This window comes from Neoarius graeffei, chromosome 3, assembly GCF_027579695.1.
Source record: "Neoarius graeffei isolate fNeoGra1 chromosome 3, fNeoGra1.pri, whole genome shotgun sequence".
Lineage (NCBI taxonomy): Eukaryota > Metazoa > Chordata > Actinopteri > Siluriformes > Ariidae > Neoarius > Neoarius graeffei.
In genome coordinates, this window is record NC_083571.1 from 30,908,016 (window position 1) to 30,921,860 (window position 13,845).

At 43.8% G+C, this 13,845-nt stretch overlaps 1 protein-coding gene across 2 annotated transcripts in view; it reads right to left on the reverse strand.

Annotated features, from left to right (window-relative positions):
* The window catches only part of wdr19 (WD repeat domain 19), a 44,202-nt gene that overhangs the window by 16,968 nt on the left and 13,389 nt on the right, over positions 1 to 13,845 (reverse strand). For both annotated transcript variants that reach the window (XM_060916657.1, XM_060916656.1), the window contains 15 exons: positions 13,665 to 13,814; positions 13,332 to 13,479; positions 9,252 to 9,459; positions 8,971 to 9,130; positions 7,742 to 7,852; positions 7,546 to 7,655; positions 7,363 to 7,420; positions 7,130 to 7,276; positions 6,849 to 6,931; positions 6,658 to 6,741; positions 6,420 to 6,566; positions 6,207 to 6,331; positions 5,883 to 5,992; positions 5,680 to 5,748; positions 1,193 to 1,270 (listed from right to left, as the gene is read on the reverse strand). In XM_060916657.1, coding sequence (XP_060772640.1) covers positions 1,193 to 1,270; positions 5,680 to 5,748; positions 5,883 to 5,992; positions 6,207 to 6,331; positions 6,420 to 6,566; positions 6,658 to 6,741; positions 6,849 to 6,931; positions 7,130 to 7,276; positions 7,363 to 7,420; positions 7,546 to 7,655; positions 7,742 to 7,852; positions 8,971 to 9,130; positions 9,252 to 9,459; positions 13,332 to 13,479; positions 13,665 to 13,814 — 1,788 coding nt within the window. The remainder of the gene's footprint in view (positions 1 to 1,192; positions 1,271 to 5,679; positions 5,749 to 5,882; positions 5,993 to 6,206; positions 6,332 to 6,419; positions 6,567 to 6,657; positions 6,742 to 6,848; positions 6,932 to 7,129; positions 7,277 to 7,362; positions 7,421 to 7,545; positions 7,656 to 7,741; positions 7,853 to 8,970; positions 9,131 to 9,251; positions 9,460 to 13,331; positions 13,480 to 13,664; positions 13,815 to 13,845) is intronic.

Here is a 13,845-nt window from a genome sequence, read left to right on the forward strand (position 1 = left end):
CTCCATACTATTTACTCCGCCATTACTGCTCAGCTCACACTCCAGGAGAACTGGTGCAACTGAACTTACTTTCCTTTTCTTGTAGTTTTCTTTTCCTTTAATTGTTGGTACTGCACCCTCTTTCAGTACAGGCTTATAGCCAACGCTACTCAACAGATCAGAGGTTTTGTATGAGTCATCAGTAAAATGTGCCCGTGAATTTCTCGCAAAACGCATCCAAATCTTTGGAGTTTGAACATTCCTGGGCCATGAATGCAACATAAATCCACCTTCTGTTATGTTGCTACACCCACCAGGAACACATCCACGTGGCATGGCGATAAATTAGCTCAAAATGGAGGATCGGAGTTGCAGTCAGCTCTGTGTTTTAGTATAGCGGAAATAGCGATAGCCTTCCTGCTGTGACGTCAAGGTCATTCACTCAGACCGCTACCTATATGAATCACTTTAATTGTAAAAATGACTATATTAGATTTATTGTTAACGCTTAAAACTATTTCTGTGCTATTCTTGAGGTCTCAAGGCATTTATAAACAAAAAGTGAGGCCATGGTTCTGCGTATCTCCTTTAAGATTTCCAAATTGATCTGGGTACTCGATGGTCAGTGGAAGCGTCTTATCCTCAGAAAATCCCACTTTTTTTAAATAATATGGATCAAAACCACACACAGTATCTAGCTTCTCTTTGTATTGAATCTTCGCTCGACCGTTCAAATCATGGTAATACTGAGAAGATTCAGTGTTGTTTACAGACACGCTTTCAGCGGTTGCCATCCTAGTTGCTTTGCGCATCCACCATCATGGTGGACGCTCATGACGTAGCGCATTTTGATCACGTGGTTGCAAGTCATCTATATATGGACCTTGGTAAATAGTACCGTGTGAATATAGGGATCTGGGAACATAGGGAGCTGGATATCGATAGAACCAAGAGAAACTTGGAAGCATAGTGAAATGGGAAAATAGCAACCTGTAAACAGAACCCTGTGAACACAGGGACATGTGAGCATATGAATGTAAGAACATAGGGACCAGGGAACACTAGGCCTATCCTGCTGCATTTCATATTCTGCTAGCTTCGACTTCATGTTCGCTTCATCACAATTTGACGGAATTATCCATAGCCAAAAGGTTTGGGGTTTTTTTCTTAAAACTCAATTTATTGAATTTTAGTCTTTAGACATGTAGTTTACCTTTGGTATTCCGTCACTCTCTCCCATGAGGTAATCGATCAACTGATTGCTCAGAGCCTGGTCTTTAGCTTCTCCTACCTGTGAAAATACACAGATAATATTACAGTTTTAAGAATAAACTACTTATATTCATTCAATCAAGCAATGCGATGAGATTTACTGTACTTGTACATCCCCAAGTTTTCTGTAAGGAGCTGTTTATTGAACATTTATAGAACAAGTCTTCAGTGTTAGCAGTCAGTAATATTTCCTTCGTCTTTATTTCGAAAGTCTTTAGGATGGAAAAGTTTACGTTCTGTGGTAAACTAATAAAAAAAAAAAAAAGTACGATGTGTTGTCCTTTAAAAAAATTTTTAAAAATTTGAAAGTGTTGGGGGGGGCGGCATGGTGGTGTAGTGGTTAGCGCTGTCGCCTCACAGCAAGAAGGTCCGGGTTCGAGCCCCGTGCCCGGCGAGGGCCTTTCTGTGTGGAGTTTGCATGTTCTCCCCGTGTCCGCGTGGGTTTCCTCCGGGTGCTCCGGTTTCCCCCACAGTCCAAAGACATGCAGGTTAGGTTAACTGGTGACTCTAAATTGACCGTAGGTGTGAATGTGAGTGTGAATGGTTGTCTGTGTCTATGTGTCAGCCCTGTGATAACCTGGCGACTTGTCTAGGGTGTACCCCACCTTTCGCCCGTAGTCAGCTGGGATAGGCTCCAGCTTGCCTGCGACCCTGTAGAAGGATAAAGCGGCTAGAGATAATGAGATGAGATGAAAGTGTTGGCAAAATGCTTTTTTGCGGCGAATTAAACACTTCAGGAACTGGCATTAGGATACACACTGAATTTATGTTTAACCTAAAACTAAATCAATCAGTGCAGAAACCAAATTAACAGACTTGAACACTCTTATTTTAAAGATGGCTGAAGAAATAATTGCTGCTGGAAATTAGCCCGACGATACATAACTCTGTGTTCCGAAGCGCCATCGAGTGGGCTGCGAATTTTTTTCAAGTTTGAAGCCAAATACTAAATAATTCAGGATGTCATCGTGTCCCAAATCCGGTAGCTGGTTTGCCAAACACTTCAAGTGAAATAAATATATTTGTTGGTAAATTAAGAAGAACAAGCCTTTATTTTGTCACATTTAACCTTTAAAGTGCATATCCTGGACCAATTTCGTGTTTTTTTTATATGAAAGAATGTCCCTTTACACACTCATCCATAAGGGTAATTTTGCACAAGGCCATCTGTCTACAGTAGAAAAAAATAAAATAAAACGCATCTGGAAAAATTCCAAGGGAGTCTGGAGCCAGATTTGTGACGTCACCTGCGGAAGCGCCAGCAGGCTGCGAGAGCTTTGCACGGTTTCAGTGCACAGCCTGTGTAGACCAAGTTTAGCAGCTAGCGATTTTGCATTGAAATATGGAATTGTCACCTGAGTGCAATGTTACTTCACCTTTGGATGAAGAATGTAATGTTGCTACACCCTCCTACGATACATCTGTTAACCGTTTTAATAATTACGCGATAACGTTGAAGAAATTTGCAGAAAACAACCAGGTCGTTTTCTCATAAACAAACCAGCGCTGACGTAGGATTCAGAGGGAGGCGTCCCGCACGCAACGTCACGAAAATCAATGTTTCCCGGGAAATCCAAACGCCAAGTTTTTTCAGATGCGGACCAATTTGCCTCAAACGGCTTGATTTCAACTGAATTTTTCTGGTATTGCGCAAGGTAAAAAAAAAAAAATGCACAAAATGCAAAATGTGATATTTGACCAAAGTTTAATATAAAATAGAAGAATTACACTGATCTTGCTCCTGAATTTACCCGTGATATGCACTTTAACACACACGGCACACGAGAGAGAGAGAGCGAGCAGTGGGCTGAATAAATAAATCTGTTTGTGGGTAAATTATATGGATCTATGATGCCTGCTGGAAGAGAAAAAGCAGGGAGGATTGAGAATCGAACAGCTGTGGTTTGTTTACACCCGATACTAAAATTTGTAGCGTCCTAGCAACCTTCTCAAAGACGCGTACAAAAAGCCCAGGAACTCTTATTTACCCGGGCAAAAATGATACAGGATTTATCTTGTAGTGTCCTGATCCCCAGATCTTTAACCCAGCCGCATATAAAAAGTTGTACTCCTCCATGCTCTTCCAGGTTTTCATCCGTGTGTCCATGCAGAATGATGTCTGCAGCACCAGGTAGTTTGAGATGTCGGGGAAATCAACGGATGGATAATTTTCCAGCTCATAATGAATGAATTTATTTAAACACTAAGTTGATCAGCAGAGCTGGTGGGGTCGTGCACGTACAGATACAAATAATTACAAACACAAAAGACTAAAAATATACACAATCTTTAAAAAAAATTCCTTAAAATCTGTTGATCTCTTAATTACACTACCGTTCAAAAGTTTGGGGTCACTCAGACAATTTTGTGTTTTCCATGAAAAGTCACACTTTTATTTACCACCATAAGTTGTAAAATGAATAGAAAATATAGTCAAGACATTTTTCTGGCCATTTTGAGCATTTAATCGACCCCACAAATGTGATGCTCCAGAAACTCAATCTGCTCAAAGGAAGGTCAGTTTTATAGCTTCTCTAAAGAGCTCAACTGTTTTCAGCTGTGCTAACATGATTGTACAAGGGTTTTCTAATCATCCATTAGCCTTCTGAGGCAATGAGCAAACACATTGTACCATTAGAACACTGGAGTGAGAGTTGCTGGAAATGGGCCTCTATACACCTATGGAGATATTGCACCAAAAACCACACATTTGCAGCTAGAATAGTCATTTACCACATTAGCAATGGATAGAGTGGATTTCTGATTAGTTTAAAGTGATCTTCATTGAAAAGAACAGTGCTTTTCTTTCAAAAATAAGGACATTTCAAAGTGACCCCAAACTTTTGAACGGTAGTGTATCTTCACATTAAGTTAATTAATAGAATGCATAACTATTGCCTTTGTATTTAGTTCCGGCTACAACATGATCAAAATTTATTCTACAAATGTCAAATTTAGCTAGCAAATTTTTCTTTCATAGCAAAAATCCTTCTTTGTTAGCGTGTAAGGCTCTATCCCATTGAGTGGTTTCTATATCCACTTCTTGGTTTTAATAACTTGCTTGTTTGCTGAACACAAACATGGCAATGAGTTCTTGTGTTAAAGGAACAGTCCACCGTACTTCCATAATGAAATATGCTCTTATCTGAATTGAGACGAGCTGCGGGCGGCACGGTGGTGTAGTGGTTAGCGCTGTCGCCTCACAGCAAGAAGGTCCGGGTTCGAGCCCCGGGGCCGGCGAGGGCCTTTCTGTGTGGAGTTTGCATGTTCTCCCCGTGTCCGCGTGGGTTTCCTCCGGGTGCTCCGGTTTCCCCCACAGTCCAAAGACATGCAGGTTAGGTTAACTGGTGACTCTAAATTGACCGTAGGTGTGAATGTGAGTGTGAATGGTTGTCTGTGTCTATGTGTCAGCCCTGTGATGACCTGGCGACTTGTCCAGGGTGTACCCCGCCTTTCACCCGTAGTCAGCTGGGATAGGCTCCAGCTTGCCTGCGACCCTGTAGAAGGATAAAGCGGCTACAGATAATGAGAATGAGATGAGAGAGACGAGCTGCTCCGTACCTGTCCGAGCTTTGCACGACCTCCCAGTCAGTCAGACGCGCTGTCACTCCTGTTAGCAATGTAGCTAGGCTCAGCATACTGGGCTCCGTGTCAATGCGCTGCCGAAGCGCGCAGAAGGTGTTAGTACGCCTGTCATTATAGTGCGGACTTTCCATAGCATAGAAAATCACCACGTTTCAATTTGTGTAACTGAACTTGTTTCATATCACTGGTCATATAAACCTATGTAAACAGGAAAAACGCGGAAGAGTTTGGTCGCATCTAACTACAGCCCCCAAAAATACCATTGGCCATACTGAGCCTAGCTACATTGCTAACAGGAGTGACAGCGCGTCTGACTGACTGGGAGGTCGCGCAAAGCTCGGAGAGGTACGGAGCAGCTGGTCTCAATTCAGATAAGAGCATATTTCATTATGGAAGTACGGTGGACTGTTCCTTTAATGGACCAGACTCCACTTTTGGATCATTAATCCCTTTTGACTGAGAATGCCCTGCATGCTTGGTTTGGCTTCTGGCACATCCGTACAGTTTTAAATACAATACCTACAATTAAAAACAATTTGTTTTTATTGCATTTATTTAATTCCTGGACTCCCTTCTGTAACAGGGAGTGATGTCGTATCCCATTAATACATGTTCCAATAGGTTATTAGACTCTAATAGAACAGACGAGCCAAAATAATTGGGGATCTTTATTAATGGGCTCCGACTCGTTACAAGTACGAATTGGTGGGATTCGAAGCAGAAAAGATTGAGAACCCCTGACATAACTGCAAAACATCTGCACTGCCAAAAGTCCATGCGTTGTTTGGTTCATTAACTCAGCTGTAATATCTTTCATCACCGCCATCATTGTTCAGTCCTTACCGTCTCGATTGCCATTTCTATAGCCATATTATCATCAGTGTTGGGACACTTCAGAAAGTGTTTGAGTGCCTGAGAAAGACAGAGACATGGAGAGGTAAATGCAAAGAGGATGAACGATTCCTGTGAATGTAATAAAGCCTGAAAAACAATAGTCCCAGAGATACCGAGAGAATGGGAAGGACAGTCGGCGAGAGCGCACTCACCCTGCTGTACTGGCCACACTTCCGGAAAAACTTCCCAGCCAGCAGGTGCTTCTTTTCTCCCTCGAAATAGAGGGCTATGCTCTGGTAGTCTTCCATACTGGCCTCGGAGCCTGGTGACGACAAACACACGCACACACAATATCTAAGAAAGTTCAAGAGAGAGTACTTGTTGCTTCTTATATTTCTCTTTATCAGAGAGACAGGCAGTGAAACAGGAAAAGAGGCAGACACAAAAGACAGCCAGATCGATATTCTGAGACAGACAGACAGTCAGGCAGCCGGATGAACAAACTAGACAAAAGTGTGCGAGTGTTGTGACCTCACCGATGATGTCAGCATACACCTCCATCTGGCCGTGCTGCTGGGCGAGCTGGAAGGCCTCGTCGCTGCAGTGTGACATCACCAGGAACTGGATGGCTGAGCCGTAATCACTCAGACGCAGAAAAAACCTGCAGGTCATAAGCATGTTCATGAAATCAAACGTTAACAGATTTCTGCAAATCATCATGTCTTCCATTATAAACATCTCTCTAAGACCTGGCCACCATCTTGGCGCCATCGATGGACTGGGTCTCCCGCACGATCCTGACCGCTTCCTCTGGATTATTAAGATGCTCCAAGAGGATCCGGATCACGCTGTCCCAGTCCCGGGCGCTCTCGTAGGCCAACACAGCCTCTTTGTATCTACACACACGATAACGGGTATGAACTTTTAAAGACAGAAATCGAGGACATCGTTTTTTTTTGAAGAATGTAAATGATGACGCACACATACTTTCCATCAGCCTCTTTGGCCTTAGCGTACTGCAGGTGAATTTTGGGAGAAGACACATGGGGCAGCAGCTCTCCAACCTTTGCCCTGAAACACAGGTGAAAAGTCACAGGGTCACATGATCACTAAAATACGATTTCGGGCCTTATAGTAAATGTGTGCCCGTGTCATGACCAGGGTTTAATATTTTGTACCAATTCTTGCAGCGAATGTAGACCGAAGCAGCCTTGTCGTAGTACTGGCCTTTCTCATACAGCTGTGCCGCCTCCGAATATTGCTGCAGAAGAGAAAAAAAAAATCCAGACCGCACAAAGAAAAAAAGAGCATTCTTTTGTTTTTCTTAAAAAAATAATAATGAGTAACAAAAATAACTTGGGGAGTTACTGTTACCACCCCGAAGTGGATTATTTTCCAGTAACAGCATGTACTGAAGTGTTTTATTGCTCTTCTACCACGGCAATTGACACACACACACCTTCATGCTCTCCAAAATGGCGCCGCAGTCTTTCTTCAGTGTTTTGCTTGGGTGTTTGATGGCCTGGTTGGCTCCTCGGCGGATGTCTCCCATCCTGATAGACATGCGGGCCACTCCAGCCAAACAACTCTCGTCATGTTCCTGGAACTACAAAAACACACAGATAAGACGTTCTAACTCCCAGTAGGATTTCACCGCTCACCACCTTGTAAAATACTACCAAATGCTCTTACCTTGTTGTCTCCAGTGATGCCTTTTTCATAGTGAGCCAGAGCGTTTGTGTAATCTCCACTAAATAATGAAAAACACCAGCGTCTTAGAAAAAAAATGATAAACGGCTGGAGTTGTACGGCGAGTGTGGCTCACTTTTATGAAAGTTTAATTTAATTGCTGCATTGATGCAAGGAAAAGCTTACACAAACTCCAGCTGGATGGCGTATTCCTTAGATATAAAAGGGATTTCATCAGGATGTAGCCTCTTAGCTAGCTGCAAAGCACTGTCCCAATGCTGCAGGTCCCTCCTCATCTACACACACACAGTTCAACCACACTATTACAGCTGTATCAGAACTGAAATGCCCCTTGGTGTGTGTGTGTTAGAGACAGAAAAACCTCTAGTGCTGCCATCGGATATGAGGAAGCCAGGTAAAGGTCTTGAGCTTGGTTGTAGTCGTTGCAGAACATTGCTAGGTGTCCAGCCAGCAGATTCTGATCCTCTATTCCCTGAGAACAAGAAAAAAAAAAAAAAAAGGCATGACCTCCGTTTGGGGGCGGCACAGTGGTGTAGTGGTTAGCGCTGTCGCCTCACAGCAAGAAGGTCCTGGGTTCGAGCCCCGTGGCCGGCGAGGGCCTTTCTGTGTGGAGTTTGCATGTTCTCCCCGTGTCCGCGTGGGTTTCCTCCGGGTGCTCCGGTTTCCCCCACAGTCCAAAGACATGCAGGTTAGGTTAACTGGTGACTCTAAATTGAGCGTAGGTGTGAATGTGAGTGTGAATGGTTGTCTGTGTCTATGTGTCAGCCCTGTGATGACCTGGCGACTTGTCCAGGGTGTACCCCGCCTTTCGCCCGTAGTCAGCTGGGATAGGCTCCAGCTTGCCTGCGACCCTGTAGGACAGGATAAAGCGGCTAGAGATAATGAGATGAGACCTCCGTTTGTCACACTAAGTGAAGGAGGCATGGCAACTGCGTCAGATTTAGGGAAGGAGGCGTGGCCTCTGTGTTTGTCAGACTAAGTGATGGATGCATGGCCACTGTGTCAGACCAAGTGAAGGAGGCGTGGCCACTGTGTCAGAACAAGTGAAAGAGGCGTGGTCACCATGTTTGTCAGACCGAGTGAAGGAGGCGTGGCCACGGTGTTTGTCAGACCGAGTGAAGGAGGCGTGGCCTCTGTGTCAGACCGAGTGAAGGAGGCGTGGCCTCTGTGTAAGAACCAATGAGGAAGGAGGCGTGGCCTCTGTTTGTCAGACCGAGTGAATGAGGCGTGGCCACTGTCAGAAATAATTAAGGAGGCGTGGCCATGGCGTTTGTCAGACCGAGTAAAGGAGGTGTGGTCACTGTTTTTGTCAGATCGAGTAAAGGAGGCATGGCCACTGTGTCAGACCGAGTGGAGGAGGCGTGGCCTCTGTGTTTGTCAGACCGAGTAAAGAAGGCGTGGCATCTGTGTTTGTCAGAAATAATTAAGGAGGCGTGGCTACGGTGTTTGTCAGACCAAGTAAAGGAGGCGTGGCCACTGCGTCACACCAAATGAAGGCGGCATGGCCAGTATGTTTGTCAGAAATAATTAAGGAGGCATGGCCACTGTCTTTGTCACACATAGTGAAGGAGGCGTGGCTTCTGTACACACCTTAATGTCCTCCAGTGACAGCACCATGCCCACATTGCCCATGCTGCGATACACTCTGATGGCCAACTCCACCTCCATGTGATGGAGACACGCCCTTCCCAGCTCCGCCCAGGCCTCCGTATTGCCCAAAGCTGAACATAAAGACCACGCCGCTGAGAACCTATACACACACAGTGTGTATTTACACAGTGTACCATTCAAACACTAAAAATTTCAAAATGTTTTAGTGAAAATAATAAGTAATATAAATACAAAAAAAAAAAAAAAAAGTTCATGTACACCTCTTGAGGTTGATGGCTTGCTGCAGCTGGGATTGGATCTGCTCTTTGCTGCTGCTCGTTTGTACATTGTTGAGGAAAGAGTGTGTGCTCAGAAGTACGCTGCTCGTCTTGCCACTCTGCGTCTGGCACGTCAGTTCACCATTATACAATAGCAAGGGCTTGTGGGAAAACGGCAGTTTGGTGGCACCCACCAGAATCACCTTCGAACCTGAGAGAGACAGCGATGTTAATTTTACTCTTTAGTAGTACGTTCTCTAAATAATACATCATTTAAAAGAATTATTTATGAATGAATGCAAACAAACTGTCAGTGATTTTCTCTCGGTCCATAGGAACTCTAATGTTGCATTTAACCATGCCTGGTTTCCCTGGGGTATAAATATGAGCTTGCACACGCATAAAATCCCTTTCGTACAATATATTTTCAACCCAAAAGAACTCCTGGTTGCCTCTGCCAGGAGGTTAGGAGACAAACATGCCTGATAGAAAATATGGTCTTAAACTGTTAACTAAAACTCAGCAATAAACACATTTATTTTTTTCGCGGTCCAAATCCTGCGTTCTGATTGGCTGGTGAGCAGGTCCGTATCCTACAGTACAGACCCCAGTTACGGACCTCTGGCGACTCATTCGTTCACAACAACAACAAACACAGGAGCATTTTTGTCAACATTTATCTTTTTTTTATAAAATTTATTTATAAGATTATCAAAAAAATCTTATAAATTTTTGCCAGCATTTCTCAGGAGAATAGCATTAATTTTCCAGCATGGATAGCGATGACGACAGTGTTCACAGCGAAAGCGAGTTTTACTACCCTGAGGGAGAAGAAATAAAAGAAAACATTTCAGGAGAAAGCTAAAAACCTCTAATTGTTGCCATCGCCGAGCAAAAACATGGCTGAATCCTGAATGACTCCTATTTGTATAAATAGGGGACTACATAGGCGGCAAAATGTAGTTTTTTTCCTGCCATGGAAGTGCACTTGTATACCGAGGAGGAAGCCATTTGCATTACAGCCGTGAATGAGGATTCAAAATGGCGGCTCGGCTCAGTTTTCCCTTTCAGACACACTCGTTTTCTGTTAGAATTTGGTAAAGAAAAAAATAAATATATTATTTACCAGCTAAAAGGGATAGTTCGGGATTTTTGACATGAATCTGTATGGCATCCCCATCAATAGTGTCGTGCAAACACACTGACTTACCCCTGACAGCATCCTGTGAGTCCAGTTCTTGTCCAGTTTTGGTCCAGACGAAAGTAGTCCGGCAAGTTTGTTGGGATCACGAAAGTAAAACGTTTTTCGTCTCAAAACAGTACGTGTTCAAAAGAGTGATATATTTGCATCACAAAACCGTTGCCAAATAAAAAGTCAGACCTCGAAATCGCTTGGCACTATTTTCTCTCCCTTCTTATCACTGCGCGCTGCCGCCAGGTGACAGCGAAACGCAGACCCACTAAGCTGGTGGGAGACCAAGGCTGCACTCTATCCACGGCTTACACACGTGATGGCACGGAGGATGTGTATAGTGGCAGCATCTGTCCCCCCAGAGAGGATCTTTTCAAAAGCAGGACAGATTATAACTGAGAGGAGAAATAGAATCAGAATTAACTAGTTAATTGCAGCAATTAAAGGAATAGGTAGGAAAAGGAAGGCGCAAAGACACCGCGCAGCGCCTGAAAACGGGTTTTCAGGCGCTGCGCACCCGTTTTCAGGCGCTGCGCGGTGTCTTTGCGCCTGCAGCGGTGCTTTGCCTGTGCTGTGGCTGAAAATAGTTCCAGATATAAATTGGTCTAGTAAATCCCTTCGTGTTAATTTGCATTGATATGTGTACTCGATGTGAATGTACAGGTCATGAGAAATAATTATAAAAAATCTTGAGTTATTTGATTCACTTTTGCAACGACAATGCTAGCTGGACACGCCGGATTACAGCGACTACGCTAAGCTAAGCTAACCTGGGCGTTTATAGATCAGGGCAATGGCTGGGTCGGCTACAAAACGCTTTGGCTCACTCATCCAACTCTAAGGACTGCAGGGACTGACTCAATTTCATCTGGGGGTGGCGTACTTCTTTAAATCAAAAATAAAATCTCAGGAGCCGTTTGGGAGCCGAAAGAGCCGGCTCCTTATAGTAAGAAGAGCCAAAAGAGCCGAAATTCCCATCACTAGTAAACAATGAATGAAACAGCCGTGGCTGTCACCTGGCGGCAGCGCGCAGTGATAAGAAGGGAGAGAAAATAGTGCCAAGCGATTTCGAGGTCTGACTTTTTATTTGGCAACGGTTTTGTGATGCAAATATATCGCTCTTTTGAACACATACTGTTTTGAGACGAAAAACGTTTTACTTTCGTGACCCCAACAAACTTGCCGGACTACTTTCGTCTGGACCAAAACTGGACAAGAACTGGACTCACAGGATGCTGTCAGGGTAAGTCAGTGTGTTTGCACGACACTATTGATGGGGATGCCATACAGATTCATGTCAAAAATCCCGAACTATCCCTTTAAGGTCGGTCCGTATGGTGAAATACCGTGACCTCAGCCTTGAATTCTTTCAAGACCTCAGTCACGGTATTTCACGATACGGACCTCCCAGCTAGTAAATACAGTTGTGCTCATAAGTTTACATACCCTGGCAGAATTTTTGCTTTCTTGGCCTTTTTTCAGAGAATATGAATGATAACACAAAAACTTTTTTCCCCACTCATGGTTAGTGGTTGGGTGAAACCATTTATTGATAAACAACTGTGTTTTCTATTTTTAAATCATAATGACAACAAAAAACATCCAAATGACCCTGATCAAAAGTTTACATACCCCAGTTCTTAATACCGTGTATTGCCCCCTCTAACATCAATGACAGCCTGAAGTCTTTTGTGGTAGTTGTGGATGAGGCTCTTTATTTTCTCACATGGTAAAGCTGCCCATTCTTCTTGGCAAAAAGCCTCCAGTTCCTGTAAATTCCTGGGCTGTCTTGCATGAACTGCACGCTTGAGATCTCCCCAGAGTGGCTCAATGATATTGAGGTCAGGGGACTGAGATGGCCACTCCAGAACCTTCGCTTTGTTCTACTGTAGCCAATGACAGGTCGACTTGGCCTTGTGTTTTGGATCGTTGTCATGTTGGAACGTCCAAGTACGTCCCATGCGCAGCTTCCAGGCTGATGAGTGCAAATTTGCCTCCAGTATTTGCTGATAACGTGCTGCATTCATCTTTCCTTCAACTGTGACCAAGTTTCCTGTGCCTTTGTAGCTCACACATCCCCAAAACATCAGCGATCCACCTCCGTGCTTTACAGTAGGAATGGTGTTCCTTTCATCATAGGCTTTGTTGACACCTCTCCAAATGTAACGTTTATGGTTGTGGCCAAAAAGTTCAATTTTGGTCTCATCACTCCAAATTACCTTGTTCCAGAAGTTTTGAGGCTCGTCTCTGTGCTGTTTGGCGTATTGTAGGCGAGATACTTTGTGGCATTTGCTTGGTTTTAACAGAGCCCCTGATTTTCCATTTGTTAATCACAGTTTGAACACTGCTGACTGGCATTATCAATTCCTTGGATATCTTTTTGTATCCCTTTCCTGTTTTGTACAGTTCAACTACCTTTTCCCGTAGCTCCATTGACAATTCTTTTGCTTTCCCCATGACTCAGAATCCAGAAACATCAGTGGTTGGATGAAAGATGCAAGAGTCTGTCTGGATCCCAGAAACTCACTCAGCTTTTATGCACACACATTGATTACAAGCAAACAGATCACAGGTGAGGACGTTACCTTTCAAACCCATTTGTGTCAACTTCTGTGCATGTTATCAGGCCAAAATCACCAGGGTATGTGAACTTTTAAATCAGGGTCATTTGGGTAGTTTCTGTTGTCATTATGATTTAAAAAGAGAAAACACAGTCGTTTGACAATAAATGGTTTCATCCAACCACTAAGCATGATTGGAAAAGATGTTTGTGTGTTATCATTCATATTCTCTGAAAAATGATCAAAGAATCATAAATTCTGCCAGGGTATGTAAACTTATGAGCACAACTGTAACATATATAAATGAACCGATTCGAGTTCTTCCTCTACCCTGTATGGTGTCCTTGTGGAAGGTGTAAGTGTACACTTTGTCCTCGTCGAATGCCACAAAAACGGCCTTATCGTTCACAGAGTTTTCCCACAGCACACCCGTTATGGTGGAGGAGAAGTCAGGGATCTCGAACAGGGAGTCGTCCACCTGCACATTTACGTCAGAAACCCCAAAACACAACAGCAGCTGATTAATATATTTGCAGCCAAGAGTATTTTGTAGTAATATCGTATCATCATATTGCCCATCCCATAATAAGCAGAAGCGAAGGCAAGATATAGCATTTTGTTAGAATTGGACAATAATAAACTGATGTGTGTATGTTTGTTTACCGGAGAGTAAAGGAATCCATCGCTCTCGTCATCGATGAAGACGAGCCGGGTTCCGTTGGGGTCGGGGAAAACCTTGCGTACGGCCACTTGGTGGCGATACTCGTTGACACTCTGCCAATCCTCGATGTAGAAACACTGAATCAGACCAGTCTAGAAAGAAAGAAAGCAATAACGCTCAGTA